Source organism: Rhipicephalus sanguineus, chromosome 7, assembly GCF_013339695.2.
Source record: "Rhipicephalus sanguineus isolate Rsan-2018 chromosome 7, BIME_Rsan_1.4, whole genome shotgun sequence".
Classification (NCBI taxonomy): Eukaryota; Metazoa; Arthropoda; class Arachnida; order Ixodida; family Ixodidae; genus Rhipicephalus; species Rhipicephalus sanguineus.
The window spans coordinates 121064779-121090911 of NC_051182.1; the positions used below are offsets into that span (position 1 = coordinate 121064779).

At 47.8% G+C, this 26133-nt stretch overlaps 1 protein-coding gene across 3 annotated transcripts in view; it reads right to left on the minus strand.

The window, feature by feature from the left end:
- Positions 1-4831: 4831 nt before the first annotated feature.
- The window catches only part of LOC119399817 (uncharacterized), a 93611-nt gene continuing 72309 nt past the window's right edge, over positions 4832-26133 (minus strand). For 2 of the 3 annotated variants that reach the window (XM_037666673.2, XM_037666672.2), the window contains exons 5-6: positions 21471-21587; positions 4832-5142 (exon numbers count right to left, since the gene is read on the minus strand). In XM_037666673.2, the coding sequence (XP_037522601.1) occupies positions 4919-5142; positions 21471-21587 (341 nt within the window). In that variant the 3' untranslated portion in view covers positions 4832-4918. The remainder of the gene's footprint in view (positions 5143-21470; positions 21588-26133) is intronic. The other variant, XM_049417617.1, reaches the window with a different exon arrangement.

Sequence of the window (26133 nt, forward strand, 5' to 3'; positions counted from 1 at the left end):
AGGTAATGGTTGTAGACCGACTGGTGACACGTGCGTTGAAGGTTTTCGGCGTTGGCAATCGAGGCAGGAGCGGACGAACTTCTGCACGTAGCGGTACATCCCTCGCCAGAAGTATCGTTGTCGAATGCGGTGGTAAGTTTTGGATACCCCAGAGTGCGCGCATTGCGGATCAGAGTGAAAGGACTCGCATATTTCAGCACGCAGACTTCGGGGTATCACAAGAAGCCACTGCCGGCCGTCGGCGTTGTAATTGCGTCGGTGCAGTAGGTCGTCACGAATGGCGAAATGGTGGGCTTGACGACGCAACGCGCGAGTGGTTGGTGTTGTCGACGGATCAGTGAGCAAGTCTATTAGCGAAGCGATCCATTTATCCTTGCGCTGCTCGGTAGCGATGGTGTGAACATCGATAGAAGAAACAGCAGTGTGAGATACTGAGCAGGAGGCATTGTCGTCAGGCAAGGGGGAGCGCGAGAGGGCGTTGGCGTCAGCATGCTGGCGTCCGTTGCGGTACAGCACGCGGATGTCGTAGTCTTGCAGGCGAAGTGCCCAGCGGGCGAGACGGCCCGAGGGATCCTTCAATGACGACAGCCAACATAGTGCGTGGTGATCGGTGACGACATCAAATGGGCGACCATACAAATAAGGTCGAAATTTTGTAAGGGCCCAGATGATCGCCAGGCACTCTTTTTCCGTGACAGTGTAATTGGTCTCGGCTCTAGTAAGCGTACGACTTGCGTAGGCGACGACATATTCGGGGAACCCTGGTTTGCGTTGCGCAAGAACAGCACCGAGGCCTACACCGCTGGCGTCCGTGTGTACCTCGGTTGGGGCCGTAGGGTCGTAGTGGCGTAGTATGGGAGGAGCCGTCAACAAACGACGGAGCTGTGCGAACGCGTCGTCGCATTCGGACGACCACGAATGTAGGGGCCCATTACTTCCAAGGAGCTTCGTCAGCGGCGATATGATGGTGGCAAAGTTGCGTATGAAACGTCGAAAATAGGAGCACAGTCCTACGAAACTGCGCAGTTCTTTGACGGACGTAGGTTTGGGAAATTCGGCCACGGCTCGAAGCTTGGCCGGATCGGGAAGGATTCCGTCCTTAGACACGACGTAGCCTAGGATTGTCAGCTGCCGTGCTGAAAATCGGCACTTCAGGTTCAGTTGGAGGCCGGCGTTGGTCAAACGCGTCAAGACATGCCGCAGACGTTGAAGATGCGTGAAGTCCGGAGCGAAAACGACGACGTCGTCCAGGTAACACAAGCACGTGTGCCATTTCAAGTTGCGCAGAACGGTGTCCATCATGCGCTCGAAGGTCGCGGGCGCATTGCACAGACCAAACGGCATGACGTTGAACTCGTACAAGCCGTCGGGCGTGACAAAGGCTGTCTTCGGTCGAGCGTCATCAGCCATGGGTACTTGCCAGTACCCCGAGCGCAAATCGAGCCCCGCCACGGTGGTCTAGTGGTTATGGCGCTCGACTGCTGACCCGAAGGTCGCGGGATCGAATCCCGGCCGCGGCGACTGCATTTTCGATGGAGTCGAAAATGTTTGAGGCCCGTGTACCTAGATTTAGGTGCACGTTAAAGAACCCCAGGTGGTCGAAATTTCCGGAGCCCTCCACTACGGCGTCTCTCATAATCATATCGTGGTTTTGGGATGTTAAACCCCAGATATTATTATTATGAGCGCAAATCGAGAGATGAAAAGTATTCTGCTCCTTGGAGGCTGTCAATCGCGTCGTCGCCGATCACACAAATTGGGATGCCATTCTGCAATGTGTGACGTCGTCATACGACGTCACACATTGCTAAAAGCACTGCTTCTGATTTCTTCTATAAAATTAAAGGAAATTTTACGTGTGACACTTACAATTGCATCTATTTGCTCGAATGTTCCGTCTGCAAATTACAGTACATTGGACAAACCGAAACGCCCTTCAGATATCGGTTCAACAACCACAAGTGTCATGCTGCCACCATTCCTAACCTTCCGCTATCAAAACACGTGCACATTCCGGGCCACTCATTTGATAATATTACAGCTACAATCCTTCAGTCTGGTTTCCGTTCCCACCACGAAAGAGAGCTTCGAGAATCGTATTTAATCTATAAGTTTAAAGCCGTCACTTGTGGTATGAATGAAAGCGCTGGCAAACTTTCATTTTTACCCATTTAGTTTCCTAAGCACTCTTGACTACCCCCGCTATTATTGCCGCTATTCTTTCACGCAGATAGATTAGTTCCCTGTTTGAGCTTTGTCGGATCATGACAAGATGTTACACCTGCGTTTATGTTTATCGATAACTTGCTCGCAGTTGTACCTATGACGTGCTATTGATGTTTGTGCCGGTGACTCACGCGTTATGTGGCTTCATCATTTTTTACTCATTGTTAATCATTTTTTACTCGTTTATTCTTTTTGTCTTACGCAAGTGCGCACGCGTGTATTCTCGTTTTTTCTTGTCCTATCACGCGCACCGTTTCCCCACGTGCTTTTAACAACCGCTTGTCAGCCAATAACAGCGCTATGATACGCTACTGCGCATTTTATATTGCGGTACCGTCGCATGTTCGCATCACTCCGACGAAGGCCGGTCCCGCGGCCGAAACGTCAGTCCTTTACTGAACAATTTTTCCTACGTGCTTGATTTTTTTCAACAATATATATATATATATATATATATATATATATATATATATATATATATATATATATATATATATATATATAATCTCCAGCGCCGATCGCAGCGATCGGCACTGAAACATTCCTAGGTTTAAGTGCACATATACACTCCATAAAGCGGACGGGAGGATGACCGCTGTCCTAGCTCAGCGGTAGAGCATCTGACACGTTCATCGGAGCTCACAGGTTCGGTCCTTGCTGGCGGCAAGTTATCTTTTCGTCCGCTTAACAGTCTTCAAATTTATTTCCTAAATACTACAAATAACATCCGCTACACTTTGCTTGGAATTATTGCCTGTTAGTTCTTAATATTGTTGTCTAACAAAAAACAGCCCTTAATAGTCATCTTATTTTCTTAATTCATAGCCAGAGTGTCGTTCTGGCAGACTTGGTGCCTTCAGGTAGTATGCGAGGGATTATTGGTCAGCTGCCAGCTCGTAAAAAGATCACGTAGTACGTGACGTCAGGAAGCAGAAAAACAGTGCTCCACACTCACCGCCATGGCTGCTATCGGCGCTGACTAGCATTGCTAGGTTTAAATGCACATATATACCCAACGGTGTGGACGGGAGGATGACCGCCGTCGTAGCTCAGTGGTAGAGCATCGGAAGCGTTAATCGGAGGTCGCAGGTTCGGTTCCTGACTGCGGCAAGTTATCGTTTCGTCCACTTTACTTTCTTCGCATGTATTTCCTAATTACTGCAAATACCATCCCTTACACTTTGCTTGGCATTATTGCCTATTAGTTCTCAATCATATTGTGTCTAACGAAAAAAAAACAGCTCTTAATAGTCATCTTCTTTTATCAATTCATAGCCAGGGCGTCGTTCTGGTAAACTGGTGCGTTCAGGCTGTATGCAAGGGATTATTGGTCGGCTACCGGCTCGTAAGAAGATCACGTGCTACCTGACGCCAAAAGGCAGAAAAAGAGAGTTCCACACTCGCCGCCATGGCTTCGATCGGCGCTGACTAACACTCGTAGGTTTAAATGCACATAATAACCCCATAAAGTGGACGGAAGGATGAGCGCCGCCGTAGCTCAGTGGTAGAGCAACACACGCGTTATTCGAAGGTCACAGGTTCGCTCCCTGCCAGCGGCATGTTATCTTTTCGTCCACTTTAGTTTCTTCACATTTATGTCCTAAGTACTACAATTAACATCCCCTATACTATCCTTGTCATTATTGCCTGTTAGTTGTCAATAACTTTGCGTCTAACAAAGAAAGACGAGCCCTTAAAAGGGATCGCTTGTTCATTGCTATTTTTTGTAGTTCGCGGGAATCTGTAGTAAGTAGAAAAGCACAAATATTGAACAGATATGAAGTTCTAAATTGTATAATCAGACGTTTTGCTAACCTATCTACACTTTTTCTCCATAGAATTTTTGGGCTAGCTTGGTTACTTCAAAAATTATTTGATTAAACGGGCCTAATTAGGCAATTTAGCGAAAAAAAAATAGTGTGCTTTTTTCTACCCAATAGTAGGCAACATGGATGTGGTGGTGTGTCGTCATAGATTGCGTCGACATAGTTTTAAACTCTCGTTAAAGATAGCTCGGGCACCCTGTATATATATATATATATATTGTAATGAAGGTAGTGGACATGCGGCTTGACCTAGAGAGAAGACAAGGACGACGACGAGCGATCGTTACCTGTGCTGCTAGTTAGTCCTTGTCGGAGTAAAACCGGTGTCCAGTTGTCGCGACTCCTACGTTTAACACATCCTCGTTTGAATTGGTGGAGGTGCTGGGTATTGCCAGCACCTCCACCAATTCAAACGAGGGTGTGTTAAACGTAGGAGTCGCGACAACTGGACACCGGTTTTACTCCGACAAGGACTAACTAGCAGCACAGGTAACGATCGCTCGTCGTCGTCCTTGTCTTCTCTCTAGGTCAAGCCGCATGTCCACTACCTAAGCCGCATGTCCACTACCTTCATTACAATATATATATATATATATATATATATATATATATATATATATATATATATATATATATATATATATATATATATATATATACGCGCGCACACACACACACACAGCCAGGGAGCGACAAAAACGATCCGAGACAAGTACCTACCTGCTTACCTATGAGAAGGCGTCTGTCATGAGCCAGAAAATACTGCGTAACGAACGAATTATTTGGCAGAACTTTATTTCTCATATTTCTAGAACGCATATCACAACTGCGTGTGTAGCTTTGTCTCATTCAGTAACACTTCAGCGCTACCTAACTTCACTGTCGTAACTCTCGGAACTCTCCTGACTCTCGTCATTTCTGTTTTCTGCTTTATCGTTTGAGTCAACAATTGTAAGGCATGAATAAGTCATAAGTGTGATGTTCGGCTCGATGTTTTTGCAGTATCTTTTGGCAGCTCGATCACACGTGGTAAAATTTCTGCTTTGTGCTAGTGCAGAATTTCGCACATGTATCTCGCACCATGGTTGCCCTGTAAGAGAGCCATAGGAAAGCTTTTGAATAATTGGCAACGTTACTACACAATGGACAGAATGAAGTCCTATTCGGGCATTTATTGTGCGTTTCAGTGTAAAAGGCAATTAATTTCTGCTTTAATCCGTCCCGCGTCCGTCCCGTCCTCTGCAATACATCGAACAAAACGTGAAACCGAACGCGCAAATTTTTGATACCATATGCCTACATATTGTCATTGCTTTCGAATGCATTGCTTGGAACTTTTCAAGCACCGGGAATGTCGTTGGTTATGCAAAATATTTCAAAAGCCCTTACCTACTAATGACCAAAAGCCTGACCTGGTACTTTTTTAGTTTTTAGTAGCGGAGGTGTATGAAATGGCCGTAAGTCTGTGAGCCGCGTACATAAAATGATCATCGTGAATCGGCCTGCGGTCTTTTCGTCCTCTTCTTCGTTGTCATCGGCTGCTATAACTTATGTTTCGCTCTCGCCGATTTCTCCGGTGCGAGATGCAATAACTGATGGGCGAGCCAACGAGTACAGACAGAGAGAAAGAAAGCGAGAGCGAAAGAAATTTTAGGGGAAAAGTTTCTTTGCGAGGTGAGATTGAAACCTGTGTACCCATGATCTGAAGGGAACGTCGTAACCACTCGTCTGAAAATATTACCAGGACTTGTTGTCAATACGCAGAACATAATTCGTCACGTAAAAATAAACTTTACATCCAGACACGCACATTGATCCGGATAGAAAGAGGCGTTTCAAAATTCAGGCAAGCATGCAAGCGCCCAGAAGTCCAAGGCGCCCCGGAAAGGGGTCAGGAGTCTGAAAAACCCTGCGCAATTGAGCATCTTCTGGGAAGACAGACCTCGTTTTGTGGTTTGCATGATTGCGCATAGAAGACTCTGAGGATCGGCGCTATGTTCCTCCGTGATGTGACTAGAAATCATTGTTGATAACGCCAGCCGGGAGGAAAAGAATAACCGTTATGTTCTTTGCTATGCCTTCGACCCGTTGTCAGATTAAACACTGCACGTAGCTGCCGCGGCACCCCGGGCAGGAGCTTTGTGTCAGTAGTCATTGTCTTGCATTCATAATCATGCAAATCGCTATTACACTTTGCAGCGGGATATCTCGGGGCACATACATGTTAGAAGATTTCTTCCAAATGGAACTGTGTAAAAACGCGACTGTCTCCAACATTTCAATACAAACATGCCCGCTTCCTGCACTCACTAAAAAGTTCATTATTTAATCTTGTTTAACTGGGCGGCTGGCAGCAATAACTACTTTTGCACTTTGTGTACCCCTCGATAAAAATACTTTTCTGCAAAGAGCTTTTCCCGTACCTCCAAGTGCTGAATTTTAAGAAAACCGTAAAACTTATTTTTGAACGCCCTGTATAGTAAGCAAGGACTTTGGAAAGTGAAGTGGGGGGAGGGGGAAGAGGACAGATGTGAGGGTGAAGAGGAGGGAAAGTAGGGGGGGGGGGGGCAGAGAGTAAAGTTACATGTATGCAGTTACATGCATGGGCGCTTGTGGGCTTGTAAAGCATTGCACAGGAAGAAAGACAAAGATATGTTTATAAAGAACGAAAGGCAGAAAGAGCAAGAATGTGACAGTCTAAAAAAAGAGCGAAAGAAAAAAGCCGGCAGATCCCACGCATTGTGGGAATCGATGTAATGCGAAGCAGCCAGCAGAGAGCTGCATACATCGTCTTGTATGTCATTGAGGAAAATGCGTGTCATGGTTTTCATGTTAACTCCTATTATTTATGTTCGTCACACAGTAACGTCGCGCAATACCAACTTCGGGGTCGATCAAGCTAGAGAAACGGCCGCCAGCACCCCATGAGCGTGGCACGCAAGTCATGCTGTACATGACATACGTGTCATGACTTTCATGTTAACTCGTGATACTTATGTTCCTCACACGGTCACGTCGCAAGATACCAATTTTGGTGTATATAAATCTAGCGAAACAGCCGCCAGCGCCCCATGAGCGTGGCACGTAAGTCATGCTGTGCATGACATGCGAGTCATGATTGTCATGTTAACTCGTGTTTTTATGTTCGTCACACAGTCACGTCACAAGATACCAATTTTGGTGTATATAAATCTAGCGAAACCGCCGCCAGCGCCCCATGAGCGTGGCACGTAAGTCATGCTGTACATGACATGCGTGTCATGATTTTCATGTTAACTCGTGTTTTTATGCTCGCCACACAGTCACGTCGCGCAATACCTATTTCGTAGTAGATCAAGCTAGCGAAACGGCTGCCAGCGCTCCATGAGCGTGGCACGGAAGTAATGCTGTACATGACATGCGTGTCATGATTTTCATGTTAACTCGTGTTATTTATGTTCATTACACAGTCACGTCGCGCAATACCAATTTCGGGGTAGATCAAGCTAGCGAAACTGCCGCCAGCGCCCCGTGAGCGTGCCACGTAAGTCATGCTGTACATGACATGCGAGTCATGATTGTCATGTAAACTCGTGTTTTTATGTTCGTCACACATTCACGTCACAAGATACCAATTTCGGTGTATATAAATCTAGCGAAACCGCCGCCAGCGCCCCATGAGCGTGGCACGTAAGTCATGCTGTACATGACATGCGTGTCATGATTTTCATGTTAACTCGTGTTATTTGTGTTCGTTACACAGTCGCGTCGCGCAATACCAATTTCGGGGTAGATCAAGCTAGCGAAACTGCCGCCAGCGCCCCGTGAGCGTGGCACGTAAGTCATGCTGTGCATGACATGCGAGTCATGATTGTCATGTTAACTCGTGTTTTTATGTTCGTCACACATTCACGTCACAAGATACCAATTTTGGTGTATATAAATCTAGCGAAACCGCCGCCAGCGCCCCATGAGCGTGGCACGTAAGTCATGCTGTCATGACATGCGTGTCATGATTTTCATGTTAACTCGTGTTATTTGTGTTCGTTACACAGTCACGTCACGCAATACCAATTTCGGGGTAGGTCAAGCTAGCGAAACCGCCGCCAGCGCCCCATGAGCGTGGCACGTAAGTCATGCTGTACATGACATGAGTGTCATTATTTTCATGTTAATTCGTGTTATTTATGTTCGTTACACAGTCACGTCACAGGATACCAATTTTGGTGCACATAAATCTAGCGAAACCGCCGCCAGCGCCCCATGAGCGTGGCACGTGAGTCTGCCCCATGAGTGTGGCACGCATGTCATGTACATGCGTACATGACATGCGTGTCATGATTGTCATGTTAACTCGTGTTTTTATGCTCGTCACACAGTCACGTCACGCAATACCTATTTCGTAGTAGATCAAGCTAGCGAAACGGCCACCAGCGCTCCATGAGCGTGGCACGGAAGTCATGCTGTACATGACATGCGTGTCATGATTTTCATGTTAACTCGTGTTATTTATGTTCATTACACAGTTACGTCACAAGATACCAATTTTGGTGTATATCAAGCTAGCGAAACGGCCGCCAGCGCACCATGAGCGTAGCATGTAAATCATACTGTACATGACATGCGTGTCATGATTTTCATGTTATGACTTCTCATTTATGTTTGTCATACAGTGATGTTACGCCATACCAATTTTGGTGCACATTCGATGAACCAAGCGACCAGGAGAGCACAAAGTCGTAGGCGGCTAGATAGATAGATAGATAGATAGATAGATAGATAGATAGATAGATAGATAGATAGATAGATAGATAGATAGATAGATAGATAGATAGATAGATACGCTCAAAGTCGCAGAAGTTCGCTAAGAAATGCTTCGCATTTAATACAGAGCGAGAGACGTGGTTATGGCGGGGGTATGTCACGTGACCATAGGTCGGCAAACTCACTCATGAGTCGACTCATTCAGACTCACTCAGGCTCAGTTCGGGCCGTGAGTCTGAGTCTGAGTGAGTCCGGCTGAGTAATATTTTGGCGAGTTTGAGTCGGATTGAGATCAGTTGAAGACAACATTAGTGAGTCTGAGTTCGAGTGAGTTCAATTGAGGAAAATATTGTAGTCTGAGCCCGAGTTAGCCTTGCTCAAAATACAATTCTTGAATGAGTCCGAGTGAGCTCCACCTTTTGTTACCGACTTACGGTCCTATATACTCATCTTCAGCATTACTATCAACCTTATAACGGCTTACGTTTATACTCAAGTATATTCACTCATATCTTAACACACTAGCAATCATGCGCCACCTCAATATTTATTGATCAGACGGGCGAGTTAGGGTAAGGGGTGGCATCACGTCCCCCCGCAAACTCTTTCATTGGAAGTTCTTGATAAGGCTACCTTCTGTGAGTCGTGTATCTCATATAAAATGTCCTTACTGAATTTAATATGATAATGATTATATATGATTATATGATGATAACTCGTATTTGATGGTACAAGGTCAAATGTCGTATCTTAGATCACCGATTATGTGAGTATTGGCGTTAAAGGGTTGCTGAAGTGTTTTTACAATTCGGTAAAACTTTTTTGTTAAGAAGGACCAACATTATTGTCGACGATGGCGTAATTGTTTTCGCTGTTGTGGCAGCAGGAGCTTTAAAATACGCGAAAGAAAAGTTCGTTTTGCTCCCCCCAAGCAAGCGCGCCAAAAGTGTGGGCGTGGAAATGAACTAACCGGAACTACGTCATAGTCGGTAGTTTTGGCCACGGTGGTAGAATAACAGGTGGCCCGACGCGCCGCTCCGCCAATGTACCGCGCGTGTCACGGTGCTCGAGTTGCCGCCGCTTTTCCGCAAGGTGGCAGCAGGTATACTCTGGGCCGAGGAGGAGGAGGAGGAGGAGAGGTTGAGGAAAGGAAAAGGCGCAACTTCTGCAACCCTAATTGGGAGCACGGCTCAGCGCCTGTAGGGGAAAGGAGGAAAGGGAGATATAGATGAGAAGAGGGAGGAGAAGGAGAGGAGGAATGCTGTCCATGACCGAGGACGCGGCGGGCGGCTACTATAGCCGGTTGGCAAGTCCAGTGTCCTCAAGGAAGCGAAGAACCGCCTTGAAAATCTGGGTGTGATGCTTTGCAGGGAAAAGGAGGTCCCTCTGTGTAGCCGCGGGAATACCCTGGCGACGGAGTGCGGCGAGCAAGGCAGCTCGTTGTGCTTGAAGCGCTGGGCACACACACAACAGGTGATCAATTGTTTCGTCTGCCCCACACGCACTGCACGCAGGTGACGAAGCTCTGCCGAGCCGATGACGTCGTGCCGCAGGCCAGGAGCAGCCGATGCGTAGACGCAGTAGAAGGGACCGCTCCCTCCTGGAGAGGCCCCTGTCAGGCAGCCGGGTCGGAGGTTCCAGCCTGGCCACACGTTCGTCGGGGTGGCAGCGTAGCAACAGCCGCCTCAAAGTCAGCCTCGAATAGTCTGAGGCGACCACAGCACGGCATACAGCGACGGTAGAGTGATGTGCCTCCTTCGCCAGTGCGTCTGCTTGCTCATTTCCCTGAATACCCACATGAGATGGGACCCAATGCAGGGAGACATCGACGCCGCTGGCGAGGAGGGCATGCAGCTTAGTGACCAGCAGTTGAGTTCCGAAGCCCGCCCGTTCCGGTTTCGCGACGGCCTGCAGTGCGGCTCGTGAGTCGCACGCGACAGCCACGGGACACATGGGGGGGTCTGCTGCCAGGAGGTCCACGGCGAGGTGGAGACCGGCCGTCTCTGCGGCGGTAGAGCAGGCATCAAAGGGGAGACGACAGGCGGCCGTTCTGCCAAGGGCTGGCATGACGCAGGCGGCCGTGGCTGTAGCTGGGAGGACGGAGCCATCCGTGTAGACAATAAGCCTACCAGCCAGCTCTTCCTCTAGCTTGGAGGCGACTGCCTGCTGGAGAGCGCAGGTGGGTGAGCGACGCTTGGAGAGCCGACCTAGATCGGTAGTGACTGTCAATGGTTTCACTGTCGGCGGAGGAGGGGGCATGGCTGGAGGCACAGGTCCTACAGCTTCTCGATAGACCTGTAGCAGTGCGCCCATCCGAGATGTTGGTCGGCTTTCCAGCCGGGCAAGGAGAGGGCGTCCATCAGGCGCGTGGGCGAGCCGATCGATGTGGAGGAGACCACACTGCTGTAAGAGCAGGGAGAGGGGGCAGGCGCCCGCCTCTGCCAGGGTGGCTGCCACTTGCGAGGACCGCGGCAGGCCCAGGACACTCCGAATGAAGCCCCTATGCAACAGCTCGAGGCGCTCCAGTTGCCGGAGAGGAAGTGCCACCAGAGGCAAGGCGTACAGGAGCCTCGCGGTTGCAGCTGCTGCATGAAGACGAAGAGCCCAGGATGGTGCGCAGCCGCGGCCGCTCAGGAAGATGCGCTTCACCGCCTTCTGAACTCTTTTCACCATCCCCATGGCTTCTTTGATGGCGGGAGCCCAGGACAGCCGGTGGTCGATACGGAGCCCAAGGTAGGTCACTGTAGTCTCCCACGGAATCATGGAGCCATCGATGGTGAGGCGCGCCACGCGGCGGCGTACTCTGGGCCGATGTCTCCGCTCCGGCGCATTTGAAAGCATGTGGCCAGCGTGCGTCGCGAGCATTTAAACCGCAATTTACATCTTTAACTTTTGAGAAAGAGATCCGCGGTGTATTTATTACACCAGAGAGGTCTTGAGAAACACTGGAGTTGCCGTCGCTTAGAACGCACGCGCCACTAATGAAAGCATGCAACGCAATCAGCGGTGCAGCGGCGTCTCTTCCTTTCTGCTTGGTCATCTTCGATAAATGCGGAGGCGTCCGGGAGTGCAAGCGTCCGAAGAGCAAGAGCGTCGCTATGCGACGCAACCAGCGTCGCAAAGTCGCAATCAGCCTTCGAGTCATGATCATGGCCAGATCACGGTGGTCTTGATTGGGTGATCCCACGGCTTGAGATCCGCTCTGATGCGTCGCGTTTGTTGCGCTCTGTCAAACCAACGCGCGTGACCGCATCGGTGTTTCCGCTCACTTTGCAAGCTGGAACCACCTCTGAAACCACGGTGGCTCGATCTGTGCCGCTGATGCGGCGGCCACCATGGGACGAAAATGCTTCGCTCCAAATTGCAAATCTGGCTACAAAACGTGCAAGGAAAAGCTGTGTGTTTTCTCCGCGCCGAAAGACGAAAAGCGACTGCAGTTGTGGAGAAATGCAATTCCACGGAAAGACCACCAGTTACAGTCCTCCGACATACATACGATAACGTGAAAACCAAATGCTTTTTTTTACTCTGTACACTCGCCGGTAGAAATTTTCACGCTTTCGAAAAAAAATACGTGCGTGTCTCTTGCAATCGGCACCCTGTGACAGTCATATCGGGACTACCCGCGCCAATTAAAAAAATTAAGCTTCATAAAGCCTGGCGCTCCTACTTTTGTGGTCGAAGCTGGCAGACAGCCACTACAAGCTAGTGAAAGCCCAAACAACCGTTTAAAGCCACAAAATTGGCTAGAAAAACCGGTCTTTACAGCTCAGCGAGAGCTTGCAATGCGCGTCTTTCGGCCCAAAAACTCGTCGCGAACCTAGCGACGGCCGCGAGCAACTCGAGCAGTACGGCGACGCGCTCGCGGCGCTCGATGGGCCACCTGTTTTATTCTACCACCGTGGGTTTGGCGGAGCCGTGGCCTCCGTGACTACTTCTGGGTGCGCGCGTTGGTGGAACTGATCGCGAAGGCCGTGCTTTTACAGAGATGATGGCGCCGATGACGCGGCACACTGAAGTTGACGTCACCGCCTTCGCTCAGTAGTTCAAAAAGCGCTACGGCTGCAGCCGCTCCTTTTTTGCCAAGAAATGCCATTTGCGTTCACTTCTGTGAACTCTTACATTGGTTTTCGAATTCAGCAAGGATCAAACTATGATTACACATTCCAAAGTCATTTTTTTTTAAAGTGCTTCAGCTTCCCTTTAAAGAGGATTGGCACCATGATCGAAAAAGCTAATTTTACGCCAACGGACTCGTGAGTCGACTCACTAAGGCTCACTCAGACTCAGGTGAAGCCGTGAGTCTGAGTGAATCCGGCTGAGTAATATGTTTGTGAGTTTGAGTCTGAGTGAGTCCGGTTGGGCATAAGTTTAGTGAGTCTGAGTCTGAGTGAGTCCGGCTGAGGAAAATTTTGGTGAGTCTGAGTCCGAGTGAGCCGTCAGAGCAAAATATATTTCTTGGATGAGTCCGAGTAAGCTCGAATTTTTTTTGCCGACCTATGCACGTGACTAGATGCAACCTGAGGTTACGTGATTTTTGTTACATGAATAAATATTACGAAGAAGAGGGTGAAGTCAGTGCGTGCCGTTTCGTGATGATGATGGTTTCTGTTCGCACTACCCGGCCCAACGAAAAACTGAAACAGCTCCGCCGGTAAATGGACAAATCATAGACGTTTTTCATAGACTTATTTTACTATGTGATGAAACGATTGAGGAAAAAAATGTCATCATTCTGCAGTGCTGTTGAGGGCAAGAAAATGTGTTCATGTGATCATGGTTTTTGTAACCGTTTCTAATCTTTACACGAGCACATGTTTCCATCCCATTTCGGCTATCAATGATGTAAGAACACATGATACTTGGTGAAGGTTTGCATAGTGAATGTTCTTTCTAATAAGGTTAGTTGTGAGAAGGCACTCTGTGGTGTGTCGCACCTTTCTTTTGTACTTGTTTTTTGCGCCGCCCGTTTCAAAGATGCACAACCAATTCCAACTTGCCCAGACATGAATTCTTCGGTTGACTAATGTCGGTGATCCAAAACGTTGAATATGGATTCCCCAGGCTTTTGGAACATTTTTTCAAGTGTCTTTTTTAAGGTCGTTCGTCAAGACTGCCACCTGCGCTACAACTTCAAGTGTCTGAACAGGAGCACGATTCTCAAAAACCTGCACTGCCGGGTACTGGTAGACACATCCTAAGGACGTTAGCCCGCAAGAAATTTTAGCAGGGATTGCTTAAAAGCCCGCATTCAGAACAAGCAGCTAGTCTCTCAGGTAAGAGGTCAAGTATATATAACCGAGGCATATGTTCGAACTAACCTATATGTTGTTCAGTTCAGAGAGGTTCTCGAAGCAAGAGAAAATGCGGAAGCTCTTTAAAGAAGAAAATGCACGCACGCCCACGAGGAGAAACTGCAAGGACACTCTGAGGCCACAAGCATGAAAAACCTGTCTCGAAAGCAGCTTTCATGGGATGAAGTGAGCGTTTTCTCAAAGGGGATGAAATTTGCTATAGCACCGCAGCTTATTCCAAAATTTCACGTTCCTTTAGAGACTAAAGCATGTTTCTGCCACATCAATAATACTGCGACTGTAAGCTATGCTCGTAGCTCACGTTTTGTAACGTTTTGGCTAATTACGAAATACCTCGGTCGAATGGCACTTGTAATGAACGCGCTCCGCTAGACGACCTGAGGTCTGATCCGTGTGTCGTGGTCGTGGAAGCCGATAAATGTAAAGACATTGTTGTAATGGACCTAAAGGACTATCGAAGAAAAACGCAACAACTCGTTTTGGATGATCTATGGCGCTTTCGGATGATGCAGCACGAGCCTGCTTTAAGTTGTGAAAAGCAGTCGGTAGACTTTTTGCACAGACTCAAAGAAGAATGCATGATTTACCGCCATCTTTTTTTCGTCGGATGGGGCGACGCCTTGAGCTTGTGATAAGGATGTTACGGTATCTTTCAAAGCCGGACGGTACTAACATTGCCACTGTTTTTAATGAATGGAGCTACCTTCAGCTTTTGGTCGATGATACGCGACGCTGCATAAAAAAACCTCGCGAGAGGAGGACTAATCAGGCGAGTTTTTTTGCGTGCATTCCTTAAGGTCGCAGTGTATGTGAAGCAGTGCATAGGGCCTTGCGGCCTTTGGGAGTTCGAACTGTGCCTAAACTTATGTCCCCAATTGGAAATGTGTTCCTGGAAGCAAACAACTGCACACCCTCGGACGAACGAAGCGGAGTTGTGAGCAAAGTCAACTGCATGGACCGTGATGCGAGCTTCACCGGCGAGACAGTGCCGCGACGTCGTACTCGCGTCAAGGAACACAACGAGCATGTGTTAAGATAGAAGTAGTCGATCACGCCTGACGAAAAGACACGTGTTCTCTGTATTTCTCGCTTCGTCTTCTTTTCCATCTTACTTGTTTTGTCCATAAAACTTTCTCTATTTGCTCCTCTCTCTGTCTCTCTTGATTTTTCTATTTTCTATGCCGTGCTTTACTCTCTCTCCTCCTCGTTTCTCTGCTCTTCACTCTCACATTCCTTCTCCTGGTCATCACTTCTCTTTACCATAGCCTTGTTATACTATACTACACAAGACTATGTTATGCTCTGCTAGCGTGCCTGCATAGCCGAGGTGTTACGATGCTCGCCTTCTGATCGTGGGTACGCGGGTTCGAATCCCGTTTCGTCAAGAATTTTTTTCGCCAAGAAGTCATCTGTTCCTTTTTCATTATATCTCCTTCTTTCTCACCCTCTGTGTGCTCGTTCTCTCACCCATCAGAGTTATTGCAGCTTATACCGGACAAATCAGCGCACGTGTTCTGGGAGCAAAGCAGTAGATGAAGGAGGGGACAAAGAGGGCGCGCGCCGGTCCATTTTCTGCTGACGCTTAAAGGCATAAGGCTTAACAGCTTCGTTTAAACGTGAGTTAGCCTATGCGAGTGATTCTGTAGTTTCAACAAGTGTGTGTTACGTTCGTGCGTGTACAGCTACTTTCGGTCCATCGAAAGGCCTCGCGAAATGAGATTTACTATCAGTTCTTTCTGCGGCGTCTATCCCGCAGCTTGCCACGTGTGCACGAGCGAAATTGCTTCGTTACTGATCGTCGTGCGCGAGGTGCGGACGCGCGGCAGTGCACTCAGTGTTTCGTCGATATAAAAGCGCATAGCGGCATGCTGTTCAACTGCGCAGCTCGGTGATCTGTTTGGCCGATGTGGGTGTTACGAAAAGGACAATATGGAATTGTTGTTCTTCACTTCGACAGCATGGACTGGCCTGTTCATGGCACAGAAAATGTATTGTAACGTGGCTGCGGTGGTGAAGAACGCTGCAGGAAGACTAGGAAATACATGACTCTTTATTTGGGCCAACTTGCGCCCGGAAATTGGAATTTGCAAACTACAAGCAATTCACACTTTACACTGATAGCGGAGAGAACAGTCGTCGGCCATCGAGTAATCTGGTGATCGGGGAACCGCGTCGTCTTTTATACACCAGTCATCGAACCGTCCTGCGTTATCGCTGGTGCTTGCCTAAGCTCTGGAATGACCTTGACTTGTACGTCTTGTGCGTACTCTTAACAGAATGACCTCAAACAATCGGAAAGCATCCTTAACATTGCGGTGTGGTCTATGCACATTACGGCTAACAGTTTTTGATTGTATAACCAGAACACATCAAAATAAAGAAAGAAACGCGCGCGGCAATGACCCTCTTTGAAAAAGCATCGCTTTGTTGCCTATAACAGAATATAGATGTGAAGAAATAGATGCAATACGAAAGAACAATAACAAAGCAAGCAAATAACTAGAATCGTAAGAATGCTTAACACTTACGAAACGGCTTAAGGCACCCGACATCAACAACTTCGGCTCGTGGTCTGTGCCACTGAGAGCTTCTGATGACGCCGGAACGACATCGTAGTCTAGTTTGCCGATACGTCGATGTACTTTGCAAGAGCACACATATTCGCGAAGAAGCTTCTCGTTAAGTGCGCATCGGCGTATCGGAGTCCACTCCCACACGCGGTCAGCGGTTCGGTATTCTACGTGGCATTGTAGAAGATTAAAGTGACGGCTGTCGATCCTCTTCTAGTTTTGATACGCAGGCGCGCGAGCTCTCGAACTTCGTCGAGATCGCCTTCGCGGGTCGCTGTTGGCAGCACTGCCTCGCGCGTCGTTGTCGGGCTCCTTCCGTAAACCACCTTGAACGGCATCAAGTGCTTTTTTTTCCACTGCCGTGTTGTAAGCGAAGGTTACTCACGAAAGAATGACATCCTAAATCTCGCGTTCCATGTGAAAGTACTATTCCAGCATGTCGGCAAAGATTTTAACAGTGAACCTGCTTACGCTCTGCGTAAGTTGCATGCCCTATCACGATTCATAAACGCGCATGTGCCACAGTAATTGGTTAAGTTTCACTACTCCCCACTGGTCCACTAAAAATAAAGAAGACCACTGGTCCTCTAAAAATAACGAAGCCAAAACCTATCAACATAATTTATTTTATTTATTTTTACATACTGCAGCCCAATTAGGGCTATCGCAGGAATGGGTTTTCTGTACATCAGCAAACACAAGAATACAACTCCTAACAACAATTTTTTCCTCGTGATTTTTTTTCCTCGGCGGCGCCCCAGCCGCCTGCTGGCTCCCCACCTTTCACTTCTTTGTTTTAAGACGAAAGTGTTTTATGCCGGGGTCACGGCTCCATTGACGTATTTCGGTCACGGATATGACGTTGTAAAATATAAACACTAAGAGATGGCAAAGAAAAAACTAGAAGAAAAAATTCGGCAGAACCCACGCGTTGAGCCAAAGTACTGAGGAACCAACCAACCAACCAACCAACCACGCGTTGTGGGAATCGGTTTCATGCGAAGCAGTAAGCGAGTACTTCTGGCTTTGAGCCAATCGTTACGAGGTGGATCGACGTGTTTTTGTAAGTGGAGTATCTATGTGCACAACGTGGGCTAACAAGGCATGTCGACAACGCTGGCGTTTAAATGGTAACTTATGGTGCGATGTAACGTCTGTTCTCGCCGTTCCTGGGTAGATATGAACTGTCAATCACCTGTGGCGCATACCCGGACACCGCGGCCCGTGGTAAACAGGTATGTGCCACACGTGTCTGAAGGAAAGGATTTGACGACGTACGCGAGAGGATTTTCAAGTTATTCATGTCATGACGCGACAGTCATATTCTTCAAGTCCTCTTACCCGCCCACACCAATTTTGGTCTACACAAGTTAAGGAGGCGGTGATAAGAGCACCCAGACGGAGGCGGCTAGACAGACAGACAGACAGACAGACAGACAGACAGACAGACAGACAGACAGACAGACAGACAGACAGATAGATAGATAGATAGATAGATAGATAGATAGATAGATAGATAGATAGATAGATAGATAGATAGATAGATAGATAGATAGATAGATAGATAGATAGATAGATAGAAACGCTTAAAGTGCCAAAGGGTCACTAAGAAATGCTTCGCATTTAAAAGTTTCGCCGCCGACAGTCGAACTTACGAACCCTCGCTCAGCAGCACAAAATGACTCGGCCACACACGGCACGTTCTTCGCCATACTAACGGCGACCTATTTGTATACACCATTTGCCGTTGGCGGTACTCAAAGATCAGTGGTACATCAGCGTGTCTTCGTTATCACCAGCGAGATGGCGCGAATGGCTCGAAGGGCGCGCTTTAAAGGTCCTCGCCCCACGCGCTGCTATGAGCACGCGCCTCTACAGAGAGACTACTCGTGCGCGCGCTTATCGCGTGATTGCGTTGGTTTGTACGTCTTGTGCGCTCACCGCAAGTTTGCGATTACGTTAGAGAGCACGAAGGTCACTTCGCTCACTGCAGCTGCCGTTTTTGCGAAAGGAACGTGCGGCTCACACACAAATAAGTTAAACTGTGATAGTTAGCGCTCATCTTGTGTATAGTTGTGCGTTCGTTTCGTGCGTCCTACTTTGTATTTGAGCAGAGCGCTCTTACTGTCGAGCTCTGACAGTTGGTATTTCGCGCTCATCCTGTGTATGTTCCAGGGGCGTAGCCAGAAATTTTTTTCGGGGGGGGGGGGGGGGTTCAACCATACTTTATGTATGTTCGTGCGTGTGTATGTATGTGTGCGTGCCTATATACGCAAGCAAAATTGAAAAATTTCGGGGGGGGGGGGGTTTGAACCCCCCCAACCCCCCCCCTTGGCTACGCCCCTGGTATGTTCGTGCCGTGCGTCCTTTCCGCTTGAGCAGCGCGTTGCAAGTTTCGAGCTTCTTGCCGTTCTTCGCGTGATATTTCAATTTGTTGCTACAGCATTCATTCCTTCGCTCTTGCGTCGAAGCAGTGCATAGCAAACGCTCAACTACGTCTCCGAAAACACGTTTCACATTCGTGTTATACCGATTCCCATGAGAGAGGGATCAGCCATGTTTTTCCTTATGTCACCGTCTTCGACTCGGACGCATATTCGAAAAAGCGCTTCTCTGAGAAGTTGTGATGCGTATTGACGCTGGCGCAATGCTTGTGTTCACTTCAAGCTTTCGTGTACCAGCGTTTATTTTTAACTCAATAAAACTATGAAGGTGTCTTTCCTACGTTGACCAATTAGAGGAATGGAATTGAACTGCCCGGCCATTCCCGGAGTGGGAATGGGCTAAGTTTTTTCATTCCGAGGAATTGAAAAGAATGGAACTGCGGAAAGTTTTAATTCCCCGCAATGAAATTGGAATGGAATGAATGCGCCCATTCCGCAACACTGGTATAGAGCGACGCTCAAACGCAGGCCACCAAAATCATTCGTAGGCAGCCGCCAGTCGAAGAGATTAGAGTCTATACGGCCGATGGCATATACGAGTCCTGCGTCTAATCATTTAGTCCAAGCGAACCAAGAAAACAACCGTCAGCAATCTAGAAACCAAAGCCGCTAACGCAATGAGGCTAGTGTGCAGATTTACATACACCGTGGCATGGAGGAAACCAGCGTCATGCGTCTAATACAGGCACTTGTAATTATCCACATTGCATACGTAGCGGCCTTCCAAAATAGGTACAAAGTGGAAATCAACAAAATGAACGCCCTGATCAGGAAAGTGTACAAACAGGCCCTAGGCGTTCCAGAATATGCGAACACGGAATTATTTCTGAAACTAGGCGTTGAAAACACGCTAGGGGAGATTGCCGAAGCCCAGCGCGTCTCGCAGTTAGAAAGGCTGTCCGCGACGAAAGCGAGCAGAAACATAATGACAAAATAGAGTATCACATACCACGTTCAGCTCGGAGAGAAACAGGACATTTCCATGGAAATCCATGCCAACATCGTCATAAATCCACTCCCTAGAAATATGAACCCCACCATCAACGCAGAACGCAGATGCCACAGAGCAAAAGCGCTGCTCAAGATACACGGCACGAGTGAAAAATGCCTGTTCGTAGACACCAGCCCATACGCCAAGCAGAGAGCGCATGCTGCAGCGGCTGTAGACGCGACCGCAAAATGCATTAACGCATGTACTGCCTTAACTGCAAGAATAGAGGAAGCGGAAGAGGTGGCCATCGCCATGGCCCTCATTTCCACTAAGCACAGCTTCATTCTGAGCGATTCACAAGTCGCGATGAGGAATTTTGCGCACGGACGTATTTCGCAACATGCCTGGAAAATTATAACGCAGTGCCAGGGACTGACGTGTTCGGAGGAACCTTGATATCTAATTTACTACCCGGCACACGCAAAGACAGCCACCTAAAGCGCGAACGAAACTGTCCACGCGCTATCGCGAGAACTAACCCGCCGCGCAGCCTAAGGGATACCTTCGTCGGGCGATGATGCTGCCGAAAACGAACTACTAATGAAAGACAGAATAACCAGCTATGCAGAATGCACAAAGTAATATCGAGACTTTAGGCGGATTTGAGACTATTGAGATTTGAGACCCTCCACGTCACCCTAAATTAGATAGAAAAGAGGCGACAGAGTGGCGCACATTCAACCCAATTCTTATCCCAACCATTTCAACTACACAGGATGTTCCCAGAGATCTACGCAGTCTCAATATGTAAAGCATGTAAAATAGAAGAGGCCTCTCTAACCCACAAACTGTGGGGGTGTCCTAATCAGGCGACTCCCCAGAAGTCCTCCGGGAGCGATGGCGCAAAACGCTGGTCAGCTCCGATCTAAGCACCATACCTGGGCTATCCAGCAGGCCACGGAGGGTAGTGGAAGACAAGGTCTTCCATCCTCTATCTCAGCGGTGTGGCCCGGACCAGCAACTAGACTGATCTCGAAATAAAATCGTTTCATTCATTCATTCATTCATTCATTCATTCATTCATTCATTCATTCATTCATTCATTCATTCATTCATTCATTCATGAAGTAGTGCCGTAATTAGGGAGGGAAATCTGAATAATATGTTGTAACGAGTGTTTTAGTTTTTGTTGGTCTGAGTGCAAATGTTCTCATGTAAGAGACGTTCAGCGAAATATCTTTGGCTAGCTCTTTAGAATACGCAGCTGCTCAAACTGTACTGGGAATAGCTTTAACCTCCCGTGGCTTTACACTTTGCTTCGCATCAGATGCTTGGAACATGTCTTTGAGGAAGGATGCATGAGATTGTTGCCCCCAAATGAGTGCTAGACCTCTGGTTCCCGAACGTACACTTACCGTTTCTCTCATCGAATTCTTCACTGCTTGACATTATGATGTCCTTGCGCCTTACTTTGAAAACGGCACACATCTCGGTGCTGTTCCAGTACCGCAGTTTTTTCTTAAGGAGATATTCTGTAATGTATTGAAGAACTACAATTACCAGTGCATACACACTGGGTATTGTGATACAGATTCACTTCGCAGCGGCTTGCTAAGGCGTAAGATTAATGCACCCGGATTTAGACAAAAGCCATCTGCCGACACATACGACAAAAATTTATTTCGGACAGTATAAAAACAAAAGTGCTAGAAGCGCACAATACAAGAAAAAGGACGTACTGTCGGCGCCAAATGAAGCGGGAACAGGGCGAGCATTCGCAGGGGTACAGTGCGAGCCCTCTAGTCATCACCATGGACAGGCGCGCGCATCCGGTTCGGCAGCACTGCGCATACATATGCGTCTGTCCACGATGATAAATTGACGGTCTTTAATATACCACTTCGAATGCTTGCCGCTGTTCGGGTTCCATTTCACGCCCACAGTACAACTTCTCGCTTTAATTTGCTCTGCTGAACACAAGCATCCTGGTGATTTTGAGCGTTCTGCTGACTCGTCAAGCGACATATGTTTTAAGCTGTTTGCATTTTAGGCTTAATTCAATTTTCTTAAGCTTAAAGCCAAGCCTTTTTCACAACGAGAAAAAAATCTGCGTAGGGCCATGTGTAGCACAATTTCTTTAGTGATGCACAGCCGCGAGCACGCTACACTCGAACGCTCCGCCGCGTGACCTCGTCTCGCTTCCACTGACACCAGCGTCGCCAAGCGTTCGACGCGGTATGTTTGCTGCAGCAACGGTAACTGGAGCACGGTTCAATTTACCTGGTAAATTTCTGCTTCATTCTAATCCCGTGCAATTAAAGACTTTTTACCCTGAGATATAACGAGCGATACAAGCAAGCTATGCAAGTCGGCTAGATCCACCTTACAACACATGTTGTGGGGATGTCCAAAATATCAAGATCAGATGGCAGTCTCCCCGGAGGACCTATGGGCGCGGTGGTCGACCGCGTTGCTCAGTTCAGAACTGACGGAACAACTTTCGGCTGTGCAGCGAGCCGTGGAGGCAGCTCACGCACCTTTCAAGTTTGAATTCTCAGGTGCCGCTCGAAAGAAATGACATATTGGATAATCAGGGCAAACGCACGTCATGGCGTTTGTAAAACTTCCACACTGCATAATTCTGAAATACGGTCCTGTAGTTCATTCTCTGATTCACTAATTTTCAGACAGCGTGAATCGGACTGTTCTCGCAATTTAGTGGTCGCCCTCCTGTTTATTTCACGTTGCACTGAAGATGCGGTGTCGGAGCGTAAGATCTGCGCGTGTTCTGAGTAAGAAGAAAGACTCATGGATGCGATGGAAACAAACCAATTTTCGTGCATAATAATTAGGAAAAAGCGGTAAGTGCTATCTTGTCGGATAACAAACTCTCTCTTTAGGTAAATATATAAACTCTGGTCATAAATGCAATATATCGAACAGGAGCAGTTTGTAGCTGTGAATAAAATAACTCGTCGGCCCTTTGCACCATCCCGATGCTGGTACCCATAACGCCGTGTTGCCGTTACGATTCAAGACGCTATTCTTGATACTCGAACATAAGCTTAATGGCAAAAGCACGAAGAAAGTAATGCGATGCGTGTTTCCTATATGGTTTTGAGTTATTATTCATAAAAAGCTGCAGTGAATATTTTTTATCTTCGTGTTTACCGGCGGGAAATGATTGGGCAGGGTCCCTCAAGACTGCCTTGTGGTTTGTGGAAGCGCCTCATGTAGGGAAGACAGACGTTTTGTTCGGGTTTACAAGTGTAGTGTATTACCGTGAACGTGTCTTTTTGTTTTTAGGATTTTCAAAACCACTCACACTCACAGACGCGGCACGCAGGGTTGCCGACACCGCATCATAGGTGCCGCGGGTACTAAACAGGAAGGCGAGCACTAAATGGCGAAAACAGTCTGATTCACGTTGTCTCAAAATTATTGAATCAGAACATGAAATACACGACCGCATTTCAGATTCATTTATCGTGCAACTTTTACAAACGCCATGACCATGCCTCTGCTCTGCTTTTCCAATATACCATTTCTTTCGTGCGGCCGCTCCGATTTGAAACTTGAAACGTGCGTGAGCTGTCGCACGCAATGGTTCATTGCCGAGATAAGCATACGACGAGTTTTCATCGGCGCACGTGAGAACGTAGCCAGGAGCGAAACGCGGTAACCCTTTCAGTCACGGTGTGTACAATTGTACACATCAACTTCGGAGTCGCATCACGCACCGCGTGTTTCTTCAAATGGCCTGAAACTTAGTGTGCACATTCGCGCATGCTTCCTGAGTGGATAACTAGCAGTTATTTAACTTCATTATGCTGCTTATTGCTGCAAATGATCACTATGCTAGAGACACTACCATGTTCGACGATCGTTCGACGTGCGCCGTTCCAGGACCGATGTCAAGAGTATTTTTTTTCTTCACTCGAAAAGCATGCAACCAAACAACAAACTGGGCGTGCATTTTCGGCCTAATAGTTGAGTCTTTTTATGCAAGAGTTGAAGCTTACTAATTGCAGAATAATTAGATATTTAATTACACGCTAATTAACATTAATTACTGTAACTCACACAAAACAACACATTCTTTCATTTTATTTCTTGGAATGTAATACTGAGTGCCTTGGAATGATGCCACGCAAATTTGATGCATTTGCAGACAGTGCATCATAATTCGTGACTGAAAGGGGTAAACACGAAGCTGCGAAGTTGGTGTATTCGATCCACACGTCATGCAGAAATTAAACAGAATTTTACCAGTGCAATCGAACCGCGCTCCATCTATCGTTAGCTGCAGCAAGCACACGTTGTCCAACGCTTGGCGGCGCTGGCGCCACTTGAAGCGGGACGAAGCCACGTGGCAGAGCGTTCGAGTTAAGCGTGCTGACCGCTCTACGTACATGAGAAATCGTCTGTGGCGAATGCTTTCAGGTATGCTCATTATTAGTAAATATGTGTGCCGTGAGAGGGAGGGTCGATTGTGTGAAGTTGAATGCTGTGAACGACAATTGTGGGGTAAGTTGTGGAAAATCGCAGTTTAATAATTCACAAAGCACCTCTTCAGACATCGTCGATACAAGTGCACTGTCATTTGATCAGCGCTTGCGCCATGCAGCCTGATACTGACAGAGTTCGCGCAGTCAGCGAGTCGGCAGCTGCTCATTTTTATGCCGATGACCAACACTTCCTTCCACCGTGTTTTCGCTTCAGCTCTCTATTCAGACATTTTCCGAAATCTCCCACACTCTCACCAGTTTTCTCAAGAAAGGCACCACAATATTTTGGTGACCCGAGCAAGTTCAGGTTTTGCATACGATTGATAGTCGCCTGATAAACCCAAACATAGTGGTCATTTTGATCACCCACGTACAGTGAAATTCGCACTGACGGATGTAGCCATGACGATTGCGCTACGTTGCGTGACTTCAGCAGGGCAAAACTCATGTATTCCCTTAGGCTAGCCGCCGTCTTTTACCCTAGCTGAGAAATAACTTCAACTGAATGTGAACGTGTTCCCATGGCTTGGGCTATCGCTAACTTTCACCCTTACGTGTTCGGCTGAGAGTTCGTCATTGTAACATAGCACCATGCCCCATGTTGGTCTTCTTGCCCAAAAATTGATTGGGCCCTCTTGGCAACTAGGTCTTACGCCTACATAACTACACATTTTATGTGTGCTCGAAAAACACGGGCGACCACATAAACGTTCCGAGTGCCCCTTTCGCTGTGCGTTCGTCTTGCGTAGCTCCACCTATATCGATGCCGGCTTCTGCTTTATCGACCAATACTTTTGCACACGTCGCCAATGCACAGCGTTGTGACCCGCATTTGCTATCCCACATTGGGCTTCTAAGTTCGGAAAAGGAGACATTTTCCTTTTGTGTGTTTGCCGTGTAAGATCATGCATTGCCGCATTGCAAATGCGGATTTCTGTTGTTTTAGCTAATCCTTGGAACTCTGTAATGCGTCATCCTCTCCAGCGCCTTCTCGAGGGTCGCCTTCTTTGGCTCCTTTCAAAAAGAATGCCGCTTGTGCTGGGAGTCCATGCTCCGATGGTTGTCGCCATGGTACATTGTAGCCGAGTGCCGTCCAATAAACGGCTTTAAAATTGGTGAAGAGAGCTGTGCCCTCAAAGGAACTTTGGTCCTCCTACGATGTCCTGGAGCTACCATCCCGTACCCCGTTATCTACTATGCCTCAATACGACACCCAGTGAACACTTCGTCCAGCACCGACTGCATGTCCCGGTATCCCTCGTGTCCGCGACCCACCTGTTTTCACTGGTGCGGATGGCACCGAAGTTGGGGAGTGGCTTGCAATTTATGAGCGCATGAGCGTTCCCATTAAAAAAATCACGCCCTACCCACGAAGTGAATGATGATTGAGGAGCTGGCTCGGAGGTAATCGGGTGAACCGTCAAGGACTGGCGCGCCATTTACGAACGCATGAGCGTTACCAATAAATAAGACGAGGCAGGAAAACGTAGCAACTTGGTATCCTACCTCACGTGTGTGGCATGTCTGTGGTACATCAACCAGTTTTTCCAACGTGGTCCGATTACAAGTC